The following is a 21,974-nucleotide window of genomic DNA, read 5'->3' on the forward strand; positions in this document are numbered from 1 at the left end:
GAATTTGTGTGGGACCAATAATTAAACAAATAGGTAACATCTAAGAAAATGAGAGTGACTTTTATTAAGGATGTGAAGATCCTAAAGTTCAATATTGCATGTGCTTATTTATGAAAATTAGTTCCTTGTAAACCTTCCCACCACATACAATATAATTTTACGATAAACATTTTGAATGCTCATGAAATTAGATGTTTTGAGTAATTTGGAATGAAAAGACATAATAGAAACACGTATTAGGAATATATGGCCTAAAAGAAGGTTTCGAAGTGCCCTTAATGAAGATCTTACTACAATAAGTCATGGGTTTACCGATAGGATGATTCAAGAAAGATTGCAACATTCCGATACACTCATATCTCAATTATTTAAGATGGTATTAAATGTTGGTTATCTCATGATTATTGATATGCTAAAACCAAGTGACACATAGTTTAGGGGGGTTCCTAATAAAATAAGAAATGGTCATTTGATATTGGTCATGTTTTAAGAATTGTATTAGTTGTGGTTACAATAGTTTAGACAAATAGCATGCATTAGCAGGAAAGATATGACTATCCAAAATATCATGCTCCCACGTTTGCTTAGACTAGATGGAAAGGTATTGTTCATGATGCACTCATCCTTTTAGAAGCCTTAAGAAGGTTACAATTAATTTTTTTTTTTTTTCTCATCTACCTAGAATGTCAAAATTGCTTTTATGAGTAAATATTAATAATTTGTTTTGTTCTAAATACTAATTATACTTGAATAAGTGGACATTTTAGGCCCTTATAGGGTTAGCATCATTGATATATATGTATATTGGCAATCTTCTTTGTGGTGGGAAATTAAGAGAATTTTCACATTTTTGAAGAATAAATGGAAACTCACGAGAAATGCATGTTTCCTCTTGAAAGATAATAAAAATTGTTATTATTTTGATAGCTCTTCACAACTTCACAATAATTAATACTAGAACATATATAGAATTTAAACCTTGCGATGATGATCAGGGTTACTTCCACCAAATATAGATGGAACTAAAGTGGATGTACTTGTTGAGGAAGACGGTTCATGTCATACAAGTAAGGTAGTTTGGATTGCACATTTTAAGAACTTGTCAAACACCATTTTTATTTGGAAGTGGCCCTTTTAGTCTTCTCAAAATCACTCCCAAATGGGGTTCAAGTGTAAAACGATCAAGTAATGCCATTTTCATTAAACCTATTCAACGAACAGCTTGTCCAAATAGACATGTATATATATATAGCAGCATAACATCACTTCTCATTCTCAAAAGCTCCTGAATGAACAAACCATTTTCCTTCCCTTTCCTTTCCCAAAAAACCTAACTTTATACAGATATTCTGAAGCATCTAATCTCAACACCAGGAAAATTAACCCAGAAAATGTAGCTATCTGAGAAAATGTGTAGCTTTCAATTAAACAAGATGGTGGTTTCAAAGAAACATGATCACCTAACTACCATTCTGCATATAGGCAAATTTTATGTACAAGTTAGAACTTGATCACCTGATGAAACGCTTGTTATATGAGACTCTCGAACGGTCCATCCTTGCTGCATGTGTGAGGGTCCTGCAGTTTTTCATCCTCCATACCTGCAGGCGCCTCAGTGTAACTGTCAAAGTCCAACAAAAGATGGTTGTTGGTGGTTTCCTCAATGCAAGAAGCTTCAAGGTTGGATGAGTTGTGTTCTGGGGTGTCGGTCAGAAGGCCTTCAAGAGAGGAGTTGGTATTGGAATTTTCCTGAGAAATGAACTTCACATCCAATATTGGAACTTGGAAATCCACTGCAGAAGAACACGAGAATTGGAGAACATCTTGCAGAATGTCTTTGGTAGTTTGTCCATCTTTGACTTCTGTAGCATTAGTTAGATAAGTGCTTTCAACAGTTTCTTTCTGGGGAGTGGGAGTATCGGAGCCATCATCAATCTGATCTCCAAGAAAATGGATAGGAACATAAATTTCATCAGAAATTGGAATGCTGCTAGCCTCTGTTTTGTCGGTTTCTTCTATGGTCTGATGATCATCTATTCTGGATGCAGACATATTTTCTTCAACAATCGAAGAGCTGATAGCAGATTCCCCAGAATTGACTTCTTCCCCATCATAACCAAGCTGGCCCTGTTTCTCGATTCCTTCAGCTGTTTCACCCAAAATGTCATTATCCACTTCCACACCACTCTCTGAAGAAGAAAGATTGCAGGAAGTTGAAATAGAATCCTTAGTGTTCTCTGTCCCATTAGATATTTCACGATGAACTCTTGGTGAAGCTATTTTGTCCTCACTACTATCTTCTTCACTTGGAAACTCTGGAGCTCTAACTGTCAGAGTTTCAGTATATTTTGATGGCCTGATAGAAGTGGATGATAGAAATCCAGCGAGTGCAGAAGCTAAAGCATCATCAACTGACATGGTATGTTTTGGCTTATCCCTGGGAGAATCCTTCACTGGTTCTGATGCATCATTTTCTCTGATTTCATCCCTCTGAGAATCATTCACTTGCTCTGATGCATCATTTTCTTCTTCATCACCATTTGAAAACTCTGGTGCAACAACCACAAGACTAGGGAGCAGGAGAGTGGCATTTACTGAATCCTTCTTATCACATTCCAATGCTCCATGTCTAGGATAATCACTTGGTTCATTACAGGAGTTGGAATCTGATTCATTGCATTGAAATTCAGGAGCAAAAATTCTGGTGCTAGAGATGACTCCAGGGCCCTCAAGTTTCTTGGTGAGTGCTTCCAGTTGTTGCTCCACTCGTTGGAGCCTGGCATCAACGCTGCTTATGGGCTTTAGCATGCTTTCTTCAAACCTCAAAAAGAGAGATTCTATTCTGCCAACTCGCAAAACAAGCTGTTCCATGGTTTTTTCAAGTTGATTGTATGGCAAATTATTTTCTTTTGCAGCAGAATCAGGTTTGCTCCCTGCAACTAGGTTGGAGATCTTCACCGAGGCAGGGGCTTGTTCAGCAGCAGCCTCATGTGCTTCCTGCTGAACAGGAAGGCAGGATTTTCCTTCCAGCTGAATCTTATTTGAAATATTGGCCGAATCAGTTGCTGTTGACCCAATTTTTGAGAACCTCTGATCTTCCCTTGTATCAGACATGCTTTTAGCTTGTTTTTGGTTAATCCCTGCTTTAGATAGTTGCAAAAGGGTAGGCACAAGCATGGCCATAAGAGAACTTCCAGCTGGGTTTTCCACACATCCCACCTGACTATCTGAACTGTCTGACTCAACAGGATCCGCAAACACATAAATTTCGTCAACATATACACATTCTTTATTCTGAAGCGACAGCAATCGAAGTGTAAGGGATATGCAAGGGTCTGCATCAGAAATCTCTGCTGTAGCCTCATAAAAATCCTGAAAGTTTACTTCAATTAGTAACAAAGCATATTATGTTAGTGAGTGTTTTTTGGTGGTTCTCCTATATTCCCAGTTAACTTCTATGAAGACCCGCCCTAATTCTCCCTTCTATTGTATTTTTGTGCCTTATTTCCTGTATCATCAAATTTCCCTTTATTTGTACCCTTCTGTCAAAGAGTTAGCATTGCTTAGTTCAAGAGCCAACATGACACACTACTTTATCAAAATCCCTTCCAAAAGTACTGTCAAATCATTAGGAGTCCTTTCCACTGTCTAAATGTGTGTTTTGATGGTGGGTATCAGGAGGGTCATCACATAAGGTCAACATATTTCATCAATCTGTGTTTTGTGCTAAAGCTTTGACCAGCTATATATCTCCTCATACATTTGGAAAAAAAAAAAAAAAAGCCAGATCATGAACCACTTTTATTGCTGCTTCCCCTAAAATGTCACCTTAACCACACTTCAATCCCGAAGTAAACCTATTCTAGCATTTTAAATATCGGTGACAAGGGAGAAGAGAATGAGCTATTTTACTCTGTTATTTTTTTAAAATGGCTATTTGTTGTTGTTGTTATTCTTCTCTGGTGGGTTGGCACAAAACTAAAAAGTAAAATTTGTCAAGACATGGAAAGCAACCATGGAAGAAACCCCTATGACAAACATCAAGAAGACAGGACAGGAAAAAGATTTGGTTAAATGTATGTTGTCAAAAAGTGAAGCACATACCTGTGAGATCCTTCCTGCATTGGTATTAATCTTTGATTGCAAAGAACTGCTTCTGTTATCAAGTGGATGGGAATCAGGAACTTTTACCTCCACCCAGCCATCTTCATTTGAGCTAACACTACTGCCATTTTTCAAACTCTCTTCAGCTGGTTTCCCATCAGACCCTTCTATATTTGCAGAAACAGGTTCTTCAATATCAGTTGCATGAAGTGATTTTTCATCTTTGGCAGCAATGCAGCAGCGAACAGTACAGAGATACTCATTGATACTCTGCAGATCAGGTGCCCAGTACATCTCATAGACTCGAGCAGTACTTCGAACATAGACCTGCCGTACCTCATGTTTTTGAGTGAAGCTAACTGCAATTCAAGAACATCTTTATCATTTAGAAGGAAACTAGGAAAGGTTTAAGGCAATTTTCCCTATCTGGTTAACAAAGTGAAAAAAATAAATAGATATTTCTTAACAAGAATGCATATCTCTAAGATGTTAGGGGTGCTGAGGACAGATAATATTTAGAAAAACTAGAAGTACAGGACAAAGAAGTATTGGGAATAGGGCCTAAGTGCCTGGCTATAACAGTTGGAAAGTCAGGCAGCAAAACAACTGCAAGCTTTAAGAACATTCAGATTACCTCTATGACATAACCAACCTCACAGACAATCCAAAAAACATGCCATAAAAATCCTTGGCCATTGCATTATCAATAAACAAAACCCTAGTTTAAACTGGAATCTGAACTAAACTTCCCAGAGTTTCTGGAAAGTTAAACAACAGGGGTGTCTGATTGCCTGTGATAGATCCTGGTGTCTAATTTATTAGTGTTAGAAGAATAAAAGAACACCAATATATCTTTCACACGTGGCCAAACTCATGTTCCCTTTACTTTATCATTTTACAGTATCCTAAAAGGTTAGCATGCCCATATGCTTTTCATTTCCAGCTATAAGGATGTGGGCGTGCTTTTATCTGCTAATTATAACCATAAGAACCATATAACATGGACATGACTTCTGATCCATTAACGGATGTAAGAGGCCCATCTGCCATTGGGAGAGGAGAATGATGCCTGATAGTTGTGATTTCTTTAATGGGTACCATTCAGATTTGCGCTTCCAAATGTTAAAGAAATCCAATGGAACCATTCAACTTCCATGGGCTGTCCAAACATGCCCGATTGTAGATTTTCTCTTATCCATTGAAAGAAGAAAATTAAACACAGATATTACTTCATCTATTAAAACAATCTTCATCAACAGCTAATAAAGTCAAGCAAACAACAACCTAGCCCTATATTCTAGTCCATCATTAGTTCTATCAAGGGCCTCCCTTATGCAAAAAAACCATTGTATTTTTTCTTATTGCCCCCATATAAGTTCATTTTTTATCTCTCTCATCATTTCAGCGCCTTCAACTTGAATCAAATTACTCCTCCTCTGATGCATTGATTAGCATATAATACACACATTCAAGCCATCTTAAACAACTTTGTCTCACCTTTCATAAGGTAGCATCTATAATCTCGAAGTACTACAAATCCTGTCAGTAAACACCTATACCATGAAGACCTCAAGCATATGCACAAATCATTCAGTAACTCTTAGCTCCTGAAGTGTTTTAAAGCAAAAAATCTTCAATGCTTTGATCTCATTCTTTTGAAATAAACCAAAAACGATATCCAACTATTCAAACATCCTTCAAAAATAATATAATATGCTACATTTCCATTATTTTCCATTATTTTTGTTATATTCACTCGTATACTTTCACCAATTATTCAACACATCAATTTGGGCTATTCTGAAACTAATTCTGCCAAAATCTAGAAATATGCTTGAACCAAAGCTTACACATGAATAATTCATTTATTATGTCTCTTGAAATCTTCAATCTTTTTCACTCAATTAGTAATTTCAAAAAATGCCTTAGTATAATCAAATTCAATTTCCACATGATGTTCAAACATACCCTACCTTGGAGTTCTATTCTCCCTTGAAAGAAGAAAACCACAGAAGGAGTACTTTTTATTGAATATTGGTATCATAGACAGTGCAACACCCCTTATATGCAAGTCTTTACTTTATTTTATTTGTAGGCAAAAGGCATACACACACACACACACACACACACAAACACACACACACACAATAGGCACCACCAGGCAAGCAAAAGGAAGAGAGAAAAACAAAAGCAAGCTCCCTCTCCTTACTTAGAGCTAAGCCAATCAACAAAGCCCATCATGGTAAATGGATGATTGTCTATTTACACTAAAAACCATTCCAAAAAAAAAAATACTCATAAAAGAAGATCAGCTCTTATAAACATGTCATGATACAACACTTGCTAGTTCAATTCAGATCAATCAATTCCCCCCCTTCACTCACACCTATAAAATCAAGCAATCTAAACTATGACAATTAGGGCCTATATTCCAACTATTTCAGTCACACTAAATGAATCCTAGTCCACCATTTAGCTTTATATAGGATCACATCCTCCCTTACACAAAAACTGTTATATGTATATATTCTTATTGTCTCCACCTAAGTTCTTCTTGATCTGTCTCATCCTTGAGCACCTTGAACACCTTGAACACACAATCATGAATCCCCATTACACTCATCCAAACCATCTTAAACAATTCTCTATCACCTTCATTAACTTAGTATTTACAACTCCAGAGTACCATGATCCCCAAGTCAAAACCATAACCATAGGAAGCCTAAGCTTATGCACATAGCATTCATTAACTATGGCTCTTGATCTTTTTTCCTTCCCAATAAATACAAAAGACCTCCACCAACTCAAACATTTTGCAAAATAATATAATTTTGTCTATTTCCGTAATTTTGCCCATTGTTTTCTGTTATCTTTGTTATATTTGTAATGTACTTTTACCCATTATTTTGAGACCTCAATTTAGGCAATTCACAAACCAATATTTAACCACATTCTTCCATTTAAAAGAAAAAAAAATACTACACCTAAAGTTTATAGACAAATTTTTCATTAAATATGGATCTTGAAATCTTTATTCTTTTCCACATAATAATTAGTTTTGTAAACTTCTTATTAAAAATCAAACTTACACATAAGAATCCGTGCTATTTTGTTTCTCGAGAAAAGCAAAACATGGAAATAAAGAGAGGAGAAAGAATCACCATTACCATACAAATTTCTTAAGCAAACAAAAGGGAAAATAAAAGAGTTCCAACTCTGTTTGTTTCTTCAGAAACAATACATATACATGTTACATATATGAAAAAAAAAAACGAAAAAAAAGAAATTAAATTTCTTAATCCTAGATTTTTAGTTTCTCGCTTGAGGAAACATAAACCATGATTTTCCGTTTCTCAAAAACCAAACTGAAGGTAAAATTCAACATTAATCGACACAAATTCGTTCACAAAGTTCTGAAAATTCAAACTCTGTTCTCGACAAAGGGAATTAACTTTCCACGGAAACAAACAAAGAACAAAGAACAAAGAAAACACATATGGAAACGAAACGAAATTAAAAATTCTGAATCCTAAATGTTTAGTTTCTCATTCTAAGAAACATAAGCCGTGATCTGCATTTCTCAGAAACCAAGCTAAGGGAAAATTCAACATTCGTCGATACAAAGTCCTACACAAATTTCTGAATTAGACAAACTTTAAAAATTAAAATTAAAATAAAAATTCAAACTCTGTTTGTTTCCCGACAAAGAGAAATAGCTTTCCATGGAAACAAACAAAGGATCACCGAGCATCAACAAAATTCCGAACTGAATAAAACGAAAAACGAAAAAAAAGAAAAATCCGGCTCGAGAAATATAAACAATTTTCCATGAAAACAAACAGAGGAGGGGGATTTGGAGGACTCACCCTTGATCTCGCAGGGGCCGGAATCGGCTGAGGGAGGATTCAGAATGAGGGGAGATTTCGGTGGCGAATCATCGATCGGAGATAGAGTGGACTCGACGGTGATAGAATTTACGAGACTGCCCTCGGCTATGCTCCAGTTGGTTGCAGAGCTCCAACCACCACTGGTTTTGCTCTCCGCTTCTGCTTCCATTGTCGTTTAGCGTCTCAAGGAAGGTGCCGAAGCTATTAAAAGCTGTGAGGGTAGAATCGTAATTTTAAATATTAAAAATCTTGATTTTAGGCTAAATTTTGAATGAATAAAAAATTAGAATTTCCTTAAAATTTTCCTTTTTAGAAATGAAAAAGAAATGAAATAGTTTGGGTATGTTTGGTTCCACTTTTCTTTTTCAATTTCTGTTTTTATAATTAAAAAATTTTAAATTAGTTTTGAAAATAATATTTGATAATCTATTTTTACCCTTTTTGTTTTCAAAATGTAAAAGAACAAATTTAGAAAAATTTAAAAATCCATTTTTTAGAGTCTGTTTTTAAAAAATAAAAGAGAATTTTTTTAAAAAATAAAATAAAAACAGGAGTGTTAGTAAGATGTTTTAAAATAAAAAAAACAAAAAAAAATTTGTTTGGATAAAAGAATTTGTATTATTTTTAAAAACAATGTCTTATTTTTATTTTATAAAAAATTTATAAATTTAATTTATAATAATATAAAATCAAATTCAAGTTAAGTATTTTTTAAAAATAAAATAATTTTTTTTAATTATGAAATAATTTTTTTATTCTAGTGAAACAAAAACTGCTAAGATAAAAATAATTTTAATATTTATTTTTAATATAAGTTAAATAGGTACTTTAATTTTTTATTTTATTTTTCTTGTTTGAACGTGATTCTTATGCTTGTTAGAAATTGTTTTTAAGCTAAAGAACTTTTTTTTTTTTTTTAAATATCTGACAAAAATAAGGATATTTGATGAGTTGTTTTTATAAAAAGATTTTAAACATAAAAAACAAAAGGACTTGTTTGGATCATTTGTTTTTTTTCAAAAAAATTGTTTTGATTTTATAAAAACATTTTAAATTCAATTTATATAATTTTAATTAATTAAATTTAATTGAAGTATTATTGAAAATGAAAATAATTTTGTAATTACAAATAAATTAAAAATAAATAATTTTAAAATGAATAATGAATAAAGTTTTCTTTTTTAACATATAAATGGGACAAGTTTTTTTTATTATATATGCATATATTTAATCCTCAATTTTTAACATAATATTTTAAAATGTTTGGATTTAATCTATAATTAATTAGATATGTCTTCCTCTTTTTTTTTTTTTCAATGATTAGATTTATTTTTTAAATATATTAAGTCTCATTTAATTTGGAATTTATTTGTTTAGGAAAAAAAAATGGAAAATAATAATTTTATATAAAAGATAAATAATAGAGTTGTTTTAAATCAATTTTTGTTCAGAAATTTATAGTGTTAATGAATTTATTATTTAAGTTTTAAATTATTTTTAAAAATTAATAGACTTGTTCACAAATCTAACACATTAATTCTGATTTAATTTGCCTAGTGAAAAAAATTTAAAAATAATGATTTTATGTAAAAAAAAAAGAAAAAGAGTGTGTGTTTTTTTTTTATAATTTTTAAAAATCGATAGAAAACAACTGTTACTTATTATCTAAAAATTGTTTTTTATTTTACTTTGTTTTTAAAAACTAGAAATAGATACAAATAACCAAACAGTCTTATAAATTTTTTAAAACTTAGCAAAATAGGCTCTATATATTTCAAGTTTTTGTTTTTTTATATGAAATTAGTTTTATTGGAATCACTCTAAAATGTGTATCAATTAATGCCTTAACCTAACTATAATTGCATTGATATATCTCTTAATAGTTTAAGCTTTTTGGGTTAAATTGATAACCGAACTACCAACCACGAGCTTAGAAAATAAGCATAATAAAGAATTAGATTCCACTAGAAGGATTAAATCCCACTTGGGCAGCCTTTGTAAATGCCAAAACCTCTTTTTAACTATTAAGAACATCAATCACTTCTTGGGCATGCCTTGAACAACTAATCTATGAAAATCTTGATTCTATTTACATTAACAAATTCAACAAACAAAAGAAGTTGATCTCCCATGTACCAGAAAACTCATCTCAAGCCCCAAATCTGAAACAAAGGCCTCTCATCTTGACACAACATCCAAAAAATGCAGTGTTGTTCTTTGGGTGATAGCCCTTTTCTGAAGCTCTAAAAATTTTCAGGGCCTCAGCTCTTGAACTTCATTCTACTCCATCAACCCTCTAGAAATGCTCTCTTCCATGTTGATTAAGCAGTCAGCATGACCTTATTCATTTTAACCTGCATGTGGGCAAGATGACCTTTCATTTTAACCTGCATTGGTAGGAAATCACAGAAGAATCTAAGAGCAATACTTTAATACTAGCTTGAGAGTTCTAAGGAGGCAATGCTACGGTTCAAATTCGAAACTGAAATTTACTTAACACTGTAAGCAAGCATCATTAGACTGAGAAGTAGTTCTAGTTGAATGCAATGCATTATCTTACATATATGAGAAAATGTGACCTGGATTCAAACAGAGAGCTGAGCAGGACAGGAGACTTCTTTGCAGCATAGAATGTACTGCCTGAGTACACTTCTGTCCACCCTCTTGGTATTATTCTGGAATCAAGGCCGACTATATCTCCTGTTTCAGTGAATCATTCAAAAGTGGAAACAAAGCCAAGAGCATATGTATATAGTCAGACTGTAAAGTTTGGATCAAACTAAACAATACCATCCATCCAGTTCGATGACATCTAAATATCAGCGTTGCACCCATGACTTTGGTTCCCTGGCTCCATCTACCGTGCATCTTATTCCTCCTTTGTCTACATCAACAACTGGGACATTCTAAACTCCATTACAGTAGGTTCTACCCTTTTCTGGTATAACATACCAGGAGAATAAATAAGAGAATGCCCGGGTTCAAACTGGATTCATCCACTCTGTGTGTCAAACATGAATCAGCCATGTAAAAGAACTTCAGGAGGGTAGGCTAGGTTGGGTTGATCTTGTCCTCTTCTTTTGGCAACATGATATTGGCAAGGATAGAATTGTGCAGCATCATGACCTCTGTAAATGGCACCTGCACCCAAGCAATATTGAGATTTTAGGAGCTGAAACTCAGACTGGATCATAGGATAAGCTTTCGCAACAGGATGTTAGTGAAGTGATTACAAGTTCAAAGGTAAACTCACTCCGGAAAGGAGACAAATGAAGGCCACCTAAGCTGTTCAACTTTTGGAGAGATGTGATGACATAGGTCTTCTTGGGCAGGGCCTTGATTTTCTCCACAATCCTTGTCACGCTTCAGCCAGATGAGGTTGTTTCATCTCTCTAGCATACTCATACAACTTATCAGATTCAACAAAAGTCCTCCAAATACAGGGAAATGTGAAAAGCATCATCATGATGGACTCTGCCTTCCTTGAATGATATTCCCAACATTGGCACTTCCTCTCAGCAGCAGCATTACATAGGTAGACTATTCAATCTGCAGCTAATCACAAAAGAACAAGATCCACTTATGGATGATACTTTTATGAATGATCTCTGTGAAAATGTTGAGAAAGTTTCCTTTTTATATAGACTATACAGGAAAAATCAAGTAGAATAAGAGTTGTGTCTTGCGAATGGCGCTACCTGATCAAATATAAGGGGCAACAGATATTACAGAAAAGAAGGTTTTCATTACTGTCCGACTCCAAAGCTTCTTAAGATCAAACTAACCTGGAACACAAATTGAAGAAAAAAATGCTAATGAAGAAGCCTATAAATACTGTCAAAATCCACACAATCAAATCATCAATGAAAAATCTAAACTAATCAAGATACTTATAAGAAGGTACACTTTCCTAAAGCATATCAAGTTCAAAGCAAACAACCTAAAAGGTTTGAAAAGCACATAAATCAGTCAAAATTCGCTACAGACAAAAATGTACAATGTGAACATGCATACCTGACAGAATATGAGGCAATAAGTCTTCTAAGAGAAAATATAATCCGAGTGTAAGACTACAAGTTTTAAGACTCTTTGATGAATGAATCCACACAAAGAGTATTAGAAAAGCGATAAACCATTTAAGCCAATCCCTCTACGACAATCAAATCAACCACAGATGAGAAAGAGGGTTAATAGATAGAAAAATAAGGATGGAGTAGTTTTATCATTCTTTCTTTCGAGAACATTCATCCTTTCATAGTAATGACATTCAATTGAATTGATTTCAAATGATCATTATGACTCATCATCTGGAGACCTGCTCATGCTCTGCATCCGAGTCTTCACTCCCTTTTCCTTCTTTTCGGCCCTTTCTTATTGACCCACCAGAATCCATTTTCATGATAAAACCAAATATGAGAAAATAATTTTTTTTAACAATTTTTTATTTTTTTAATTATTTTTCAGAAATCAAACATAACCTAAAACAAATTAAAGGAGGAAAATAGGACACCAAGGCCATTGTAATCCATGGCATGTCATAACAACCTTTCAGTCAGCTGCTAATCACAGGAGAACAAGGTCTACTGACGGATGATTCAATTGGCCATGGTGTGCGCAACAAACATGTAGAGTTATGGGCCATGATGCAGCAATGGAATGAAAGAATGAGCATTCGAGCCTATACAAGTAAGCAATCTATTTCCAGGCAAGGGGCCGGTGTGGGCAATCTTGGGTCAATCTCTTTTCTTTTTACATTTAAGTACCTTTGTTTAGAAAATGGACAATGCCAAAACTCAAGTCATGCTGTTAGCCTTGCTCATGCACATTCTTAATAAGACCAATATTTTCCAGAGACTCTATATATCTATCTTCCTCAAAAATCTTTGCAACTAAAATGAGCAAAAGCTCTTCAGATGGTGCAGCATTCTTCTCAATACAACTAAAACCAAACCAAATAAGCTTCCGCAAGACATGCATAAAACTGTCATGAAAATGGAATGAAAAAGAAATAAGGAAAGAGAGCATTCTTTTTATGAATGTGCTAATGCATTTGAGAATTATGAAACTGTTGGGACAAGAGTAATGCCATGCCCCAAGACCCACTCTAAAGACGTGCTAGTCATTTCACACCTCGAACCCGAAGGTTCAAAGTATAAGTTGACCAAAACATTCATCTTATAACTGGAAGTTACTAATTACCAAATTCTTGTTCCGAATAGTAGAACAAAATTTGTAATCATCAATCTTAACTTTAAAACTAATACATCAATCAAAGTGCTATTGTTACAACTTCAAACTTAACAATCGGAAGCATGACAAGAAATCTTAGATCAATCATTACTTTTTTTCCTTCTAGCATCTTTCTCTTAAGTTTGGACACAAGAAAATGGAGTGTCTTCTCCTAATGGGGTGACTCCCTTCTGCCAATGATTTCAATCCTTGATATAAATGAATATGAAACTGTATAAACTGAAAATCTTCACCACTTTTGTCCGTCTACTCTGAAGCATCTGCATTCCAAAGCTTGAGAAACTTGCAGACAGGAAGTTGGCCAAACTCTTACACCCATTGGATAATATGTGCACCTCACCTCACTTGACTCTTGCTATTTAACTGCATGTGCAAATCAGCAAATCAGAGTTGCAGTAGAAGTATCAGAGTTTAATAAATAGACAGGAGAGCGATAAAAGATTGAGAGATCAAAGGTAGAAAGAAAGGAAGGACCATACAACCTGAATTTCAAAGACATACAATGGATGTTTCATAGAAATAGAAGACAGCACAGGTCCAGGAGTACGATGAAACTGAGTTGACTTTTTCCAGATGCATTTCTCATCCTTTGCCTGTCAACATAAACCCCCTAGAGCATTCAGCAATAATAAGCCAATCTTCATTATTATCTCTTTACCATTGCCATAATGCTGATTAAATCTGCAATAAAATACTTAATCAAAATATAACCAGTTTGGCAATATTCAATTACCAATTGACAACTGCAAGCATGATATCATCAAAACATTAATGCTTGACTTGAAGACATAAATTAAAGGTTGGTGATGCAAACATGAAATATATTGTAGATGACAAGCTGGAATCAGAAAGAAAGCAACTGTGTTTTACGAATTAGTCATCCGTTGTCCCCTCCAATATGATTTCTGGAACATGAGAAATCTTAGGCCAATCTTCACCTGTTTCGTTTGGCATCTTTTCAGTTAGTGTGGGCTATTGTTTATTTCGAGTTGCTGTAGAGTGCTGAGTAAATGCATCTCTTCTGGCAGTGATCTCAATTTGGGGCAGTTAGAAATTTGAAGCTGTGCCAGAGAAATGAGACTACCTATCCAGTTTGTTAAAGTTGCCAACCAGAACAGTCACAAATTGTGAGAGTTTTCAGTGCGGTAACATGTTGAAGCATCTTTGGAAGGGACACTAACTTTGGAATGTCTTTAATTACCAGTTCCTTCCAAGTCCTTGGAATTGCAAGCCATCATCAGCATCAGCATCTTTATAGGACAAAAGAAGCCCTCTGCAGCGTTTTTAATACAGCTTCTTACTGGATTTAATAAAAGTCCTCCAATTACAAGGAAATGTGAAAAGCATTATCATGATGAACTCTGCCTTCCTTGAATGATTTTCCCAACATTGGCACTTCCTCTCAGCAGCAGCATTACATAAGTAGACTATTCAATCTGCAACTAATCAAAGAAGAACAAGGCCCACTTATGGATGATACTTTTATGAATTATCTCCGTGAAAATGTTGGGAAAGTTTCCTTTTTACATAGACTATACAGGAAAAATCAAGTAGAATAAGAGTTGCGTCTTGTGAATGGCACTACCTGATCAAATATAAGGGGCACCAGGTATTACAAAAAAGAAGGTTTTCATTACTGTCAACACGAAAGCTTCTTAAGATCAAACTAACCAGCTGAAACAGCAATGCCATAACCTTTAATTAGTTAAAACAGCAAAACATCATCCTATGGATCCAGTGAGTGTGAAACATCGATAATTTTGAGATATAATGCTTATTGAAATGATTTTTAAAGGAATTCAGTTCTTGAATGAAGTTAAAGCTTTGCATGAGTTCGCAAGAAAAGAGGGTCCATTCTATCTGAAACAATGACATAATATCTCACTGAAGTTTGAAATGTAGAATTGCCTTTGCCTTGCTTCACCAGAGTCAACATGATGGGGCAAAGGAGTAAAAGAATGATGTTCAAGCCTGTAAATGGAAATCCTTTTGAAGAGGCAGGACTCTAACATATATTTTGAGTTTGAGGCCATATTATAAGTTGAGTTTGGAAATGCAACTATTAATGCCGGAATTGGGAAAAGGAGCAAGAAGAGGAACACAATCAACTATGAACAAGTAAATTGATTTTTGACTCTTTCACTTGATTTATTACTTCATGAGTTATTTCAAGCAATCTCCAAAGTTCTTTAGCTGATTTGCATTGACATATTTTATTATATTCATTTCTATCCATAGAGCATTGCAAAGTATAAATGACCTTAGCATTTAATTCAAAATTTCTTCTATCACACTCATCCCATTCTTGTTTGGGTTTTGGAACCATGACTCCATCAATTAGTTTTTGAAGGAAAAGTTGGGTCATCTTCAATGACGTTCCATACGTCTAAATAAGTTGATTGTAAAAACCAAGTCATTTTAGTTTTCCAATAGGGATAATCGGTTCCTGTTGGAATCTGTGCAACGATTAATGACGAAAAATAGAAAAACGAGAAAGAAGAACACGGAGATTTAATGTGGTTTGGCTAATTGCCTATGTCCACGGGAATAGGGAAAAAGGATATTCACTATATTCAAATTAGGGTTACATAAAAGGGTATTTATATTAACCATTAGGAATGAAATTCCAAAAATACCCCTAAACCATGGGGTGTTGCCCCCCACAATCCCTCAACTTCGTTCCACTTTGCTACACTCTTGTTCCACTCCGCTTCGCTCCAGCATTTTGCCCATTTTTCTCCATATGTCTTTTCACTCAAATATGAGTCACATACTACAACAGTTCTCGTAAAAAATGGAGGTCTATTGGTTGCTAAACTTTCAATGTGAGATGAGTTTAATGGATTAACCATTTTCTTTTAGACGATTAAGTCTTAAAGCATAACTCTGATACTAATTAAGAAAATAAAGGTTAATCTTAAATGAGAAAAACACCTAAGAGGGGGGCGAATTGAGTTTTTTTTTAAAAAATTCTTTTTAAACGCAACAAATTTAAGAACAAGAGAAGCAAATATAAAGAGATAGAGTTAGAGAAATCAAACTCAAATTTTATAGTGGTTCGACACTTCTTTGGCCACGTCCATTCTCCTCAAGCCTCTAACTGAGTGAGGGTTCCACTAACTTGAAGCTTTAAATCTAATCACCTTTACACTTGGATTCCAACTTCAATGGACTTTTACACAATTTCTTCAAGTTTTAACTCATTTGAAGGCTTTAACACTCAATTAACAGGTATGAATCTCTCAACTTAGCTCAACAAAGACTCAAATACAACTCAAGGCTAAGATGAATCACAAAAGTGCACTAAAGAATATGCAAATGGAGATTTAATGTACCAAGAAAATAAATGAGAGCTTTTAAGGCAATAACAAGTAGGTAAACAAATAAATGCAAGTGTTCTCTTGCTCATAAATGAAGTGGAGCTCTCTATTTATAGGTTTCTAACCTTGGGAGCCAAGAAAACCAAAAAGCAGCCTCAACTGGTCGAGCTGGGAGTCAACCGGTTCACTAGCTATTGGAGCATTTAATGTTTGGCAGGTGACCGTTACCCTTGACCGAATCTTGACTGAAAAGGCAGATACCTCAACCGGGAAGGAAAAACTATTGAAAGAGAGAGTGTTTTTTGCACTTCTCGACCAGACCTCGACCGAGAAGAGGGAACCGGTCGATCAGTACCCTGGCTAGTGCCTCGACCGGTTCACCATTTTTTGCCGAAAAAACCTATCTTTTTATGGTCTTTTTGCTTCTAATACTTAGTAAGGTCTTTAGGTAAAATTATATGTCAATTTTGAAACGTTTTGCCTAAGGTACATTTGATAGATCTCGGATTTTAATAGAAATGTAACTTTAAAGCATAAACCGAGTTTTTCAAAGATGCATGAAATGATATATAAATCCTAAGTGCACCTATGCATTCATTTTACATAAGTTTCCTATGATCAAAGGTCTTCTAAAAGTCTTGATCTTGCATCCACTAGGTACTTTGATGAATTTTCAAATTATCACCAGAAATTCTTTATAATTCAAACCAATTAGTAACTTAACCATGATTTATTATCATTAAAACCTGATTAGGAGAACCCTTGAACTAACACAAACTTTTTTTAGGAGAGTACAACATCCTTCACAGATCAATTCTAGAATAATAAACCCTGAAACCATCAACAATGGGAAAAGAGATTGCAAACCTAATATTGCAGATGGCACAGTTCATTAAATAGAGTAGATGGCCTTCAATCAACAGCCTCTTATGGGATGGTCCATAAGAATTTTTGGGACATGAGCAATCTTAGGCCAATCTTTGCTCGTTTCCTCTTAACGTCTTTCTGATAACTTTGGACACAAGAAAATGGAGTGAGTGTCTACTGGGTGCTGAAGGGGTGAATCCCTTCTGCCAATGATTTCAATCCTTTATAGAAATGAAAATGAAGCTGTATCAAATTCCACTCCACTTTTGTCCATGTACTCCAAGGCATCTGCATTCCAAATCCTGAGAAACTTGTGGAAAAGGAGTTGGCTAAATTCTTGACTGTTTCTATTCAACTGCATATGCAAATCAGGAATTCAGAGCTACAGTAGAAGTATGAGTCTTTAACCAATAGACTGGAAAGCAGTAAAAGACTGAGAGATCAAAAGTAGAAAGAGAATAAGGATTATCGGACCTGAATTTCAAAGACATATAACGGAGTTGACTTTTTCCACATGCATTACTCATCCTTAGCTTGTGAACATAAACCTCATGACATTCAGCAATATTCAACCCACTCCCATCATTTTCTCCTTACCATTGCTATACATCTGAATATATCTACAATAAAATACTTAATTATGTTAAAATTTTGTCCCAGACACTTGAAGACAAACTAAAACAAACATAACTAGTTTGGCAATATTGAATTACCAACTAACAACTGTAATGAAAATATTATCAAAGCATTAATGTTTGCTTTGAAGATATAAATTAAAGGTTAGCGATGCAAACCTGAAATATATTGTGGATGGCAGGTTTGAATAAGAGAGAGAGAGAGCGAGAGAGAGAGAGAGAGAGCAAGTGTGCTTTATGAACTAGTCATCCGTTTCCCATCCAATAAAATTTCTGGAATGTGATAAATCTTCGGTCAATCTTCACCTCTTTCCTTTTGGCATCGTTTCGATAGGTGTGGGCAATTGTTGATCTTGAGTTGCTGTAGAGTGCTGCATAAATGCATCTCTTCTGGCAGTGATTTCAATTTGGGGCAGCCAGAAATTTGAAGCTGTGTAAGTGACATGAGGCTACCTATCCAGTCTGGCAAAGTTGCCAAACCAGAACAGTCACAAATTTTGAGTTTCTGTAGAGTGCTGAGTAAACGCATCTCTTCTGGCAGTGATTTCAATTTGGGGCAGCCAGAAATTTGAAGCTGTGTGAGTGATATGAGGCTGCCTATCCAGTTAAGCAAAGTTGCCAAACCAGAAAATCACAAATCGTGAGAGTTTTCAGCGTGGTAACATGTTTAAGCCACTTTGGAAGGGACGCCAACTTTGGAACATCTTTAATTACCAGTTCACGCAAGCTTCTGAGTTCTTGGAATTGCAAGTCATCATCAGCATCATCCCCTTTATCTGATAAAAGAAGCCCTCTGCAGTGTAGAATCTCTAACTTCTCAAGGGCAATGAGATGTTGAGTTACTTGAGACAGAGACATTAGACTGTGACAACCATGAATGACCAAATGTTGGAGAGAAGTAAGGTGTTGCAGTTCATCCTCAGAAAGAGAGATCAAATTCACTACCCATTGTATTTTCAAAGACTTCAATGAAGAAGATGTACACATCAACTGCTGCATTAACTCCTCACTGACATAACTCAGGTGCACTTCTTCAAGACGAGGAAATGAAGGCAATTCTGAGGTTGTCAAGTTAGGGCAATCACAGATATGCAATTTAGAAAGATAAGGAGATGGATTTAGTTCTAAGGATGTCAAGCTAGCACAATCAGTGATATATAACTCAGAAAGATAAGGAGATGGCGGAAGTGCCAAGGATTTCAAGTAACGGTGGCCACTGATATGCAACTTAGGAAGACAGAAGATTAAGGCAATTGTAATGATGTCAAGTTGGGGCAATCTTTGATATCTAGTTGAGAAAGAGAAGAAGACGAAGGCAGTAGCAAGGATGTGAAGTTATCGCAATGATTCATATCAAATTGAGAAAGAAAAGGAGATGAATGCAGTGGCAATGATATCAAGTTATGGCAACAGCTGACAATTAATTCAGAAAGATGAAGAAATGAAAGATCTTGTTCTGCTGTGACATCCTTCAACCATCCCTTCACATTACGCAGCTTATAGAGTCTGAGTATTTCAAGAGCCGGGAAGAATGACATTTCTGGTGAGGACTCCTGCATGTACTCCAGGGCAGCTAGATCCTTAAGCTCCAGGTACTTGAGATGAGGGAGTAGACCCAATGGTGGCAGAACTTTGCATTGCTTGCAATTCCTCATTTCAATTCTAATTAACCTTGGAAGCAATGAACCCAAGCCATCATTCATCATCCAACTAGGGAACCTTTCACCTCCATACCTTTTTATGTTGAGCTCCTTGAGATTTTCGTGTGGCTGGAGGCCTTCCATTACTTCCTCAGCATTGAGGTCCCACTGGTCCTGCCACTATAATTCCAGGAACTGAAGGTATGCTTTTCCCTTCAAATTTGCTTCCATCAACTCCAATGCCATATGCCCCTTCAACCTTTTTAGATTCGCAATCCTAAGCTCTCCTCTTAGATGGTCAAGCCTTTTCAACTCACTTAGCGTACCATGGGAAACACTGTCATTCCCAACAACAAACAATGGTAGGCTTCAAAGCATACTCAATTGTCCCAACCCAGATGGCATGTGAGTCAGACGTTCACATCCCTGAATCTCAAGATGCCTCAGATTCAACAACTTTTCTATATCTCCTGGCAATTCTTTAAGTTTTCCACACCTTAAAAGTCTCAGTGTCTGCAAATTCTGCAACATTGTAATAGCACCAGGAAGTACTTCAAAGTCACTGTTGGAAAGATCAAGATATCTCAGCTGAATCAATTTGACTATGGACTGCGACACCTTCTTATCTATTAATGCATTCAGGTGCAACACACGCAAGCCCCTGCAACTTGAAATAATTGTATTTGCTATTGCATCATCTTTAGAATCATGGTCAGAGAGCAGAAAAAGAGTCCTTAGGGATTTTCCAGTCAGAACGTTCACTACATCAGGATTCAAAGGTTGAATTAACGACACATGATGAACTCCTTCCAAAATTCTCATCACATCATTTGTTAAAATGCAAACCTCGGACCTTCCAACCCATTGTGCAAGATCATGGATCAAGTCATGCATTTTACAACTTACTATATCACCTTTGGCATCACTTTGAACCTCCTGAAAGAGTGACCTTGACAACAAAGCCTCAAAATATTGATCAACAATATCCTCTAAGTTGTCGTTTTCATGTAAAGGATGAATTTATCCTTGGGCCATCCGTAATTTCACCAACATATTTTTTTCAAACTCATAATTTATTGGAAATAATGAACAATAACTAAAACACTGTTTCAATTGCTCGGGTAAACTATCATAGCTAATCTTAAGAAGCTGGCGCAGATCACCTCCATCTCTTAGTGATATTAGACGTTCATTGTTTGCAATGGATGACCATTCAGTTGCTTCGGTTTTATAGCACAACATTGCTCCTATAATCTCAATGAAAAGAGGAATTCCTTCACAAATCCTCATGATTTCTCTACCGATTGGTAAGAGGTTTGGATTAATTACTGTGTCTTCATGTCTAAACGCCGTTTTTTCAAACAAAGCCCAAGATTCACTTTGTGTGAGACTACTCAAGTAATATTGAATTCCCGCGATCGATGCAACTGTTCGGCTTCTAGTGGTCACTACAATTTTACTCCCATTAGCACCAATCGACAACAAAGTTCTAAGTTCATCCCATTTTTCAGGGTTCTGGTCCCAAACGTTATCCAGTACCAACAAATACCGCTTCTGATTTAACTCTTTGTGAAGTTGGATTTTCAATTGATCCAACTCCAAGTTTTGTACATGTATACCCGTTGCAGATCTTATGATATTTCTGACGAGTATTTTCACTTCAAAATCCGTAGAGACACACACCCACATCCTGAGATCAAAATATTTGACCACCCTCTCATGGTTGTGTACCAATCGAGCAAGGGTGGTCTTGCCTAAACCCCCCATTCCTACAATGGCCACAGTGGAAAGATTTTCTTCCCCGCTCGATTGCATCAACAATTCCACTATTTCTTCCATTTTTTTATCTCTTCCAAACACTTCGGATATAACCCAAACACTGTGGGACTCTCTCTGCCTATTCTCTTCCAGCGGGAGATCGAGTCGTGACTCCTGGAATAAGATTCAACTCGTCTATATATTTTTCAATACCATCCAGCCTTTTCGCAATATGCTTCATTCCACGCAAAATCTTAAAACGAAATAAAAGTTGATTAGAAGACGAAAAGAAGTAACTTATCTGTTTCCCAATTCGTCCCTGCTGATCAGCCGTCCTTCGCCCGTGTTGTGTTGTAAACTCATCCAACAAATCATCAGCATCCTTGAACTTCCTCACCCAATCTACTACTTGAGGTTCTTTCAACTGCCGCTCCTCAGCATTACCAAGTACGGCTTTGATTATGGGCAGGCTTCTCTCTAGCTTCCTCAGCTCATTTCCGAAGCCATACATCG

General features: G+C 35.5%; 2 protein-coding genes across 2 annotated transcripts; both read right to left on the reverse strand.

The window, feature by feature from the left end:
• Window positions 1–1,245: 1,245 nt before the first annotated feature.
• Window positions 1,246–8,160, reverse strand: LOC117927802. The gene is made up of 3 exons (XM_034847487.1): window positions 7,971–8,160; window positions 4,105–4,463; window positions 1,246–3,372 (listed from the first exon to the last, which is right to left on the reverse strand). The coding sequence occupies exons 1-3, from the start codon at window positions 8,158–8,160 to the stop codon at window positions 1,531–1,533; spliced, it is 2,391 nt and encodes a 796-aa protein (XP_034703378.1). The 3' UTR covers window positions 1,246–1,530.
• Window positions 8,161–20,072: 11,912 nt separating this feature from the next.
• Window positions 20,073–21,470, reverse strand: LOC117927804 (putative disease resistance protein RGA4). The gene is made up of 2 exons (XM_034847490.1): window positions 20,867–21,470; window positions 20,073–20,464 (listed from the first exon to the last, which is right to left on the reverse strand). Exons 1-2 carry the CDS (start codon window positions 21,468–21,470, stop codon window positions 20,073–20,075), a joined length of 996 nt encoding a protein of 331 aa, XP_034703381.1.
• Window positions 21,471–21,974: the final 504 nt, after the last annotated feature.

The sequence above is a fragment of the Vitis riparia genome, chromosome 13, assembly GCF_004353265.1.
Source record: "Vitis riparia cultivar Riparia Gloire de Montpellier isolate 1030 chromosome 13, EGFV_Vit.rip_1.0, whole genome shotgun sequence".
In the NCBI taxonomy this organism is placed as follows: domain Eukaryota; kingdom Viridiplantae; phylum Streptophyta; class Magnoliopsida; order Vitales; family Vitaceae; genus Vitis; species Vitis riparia.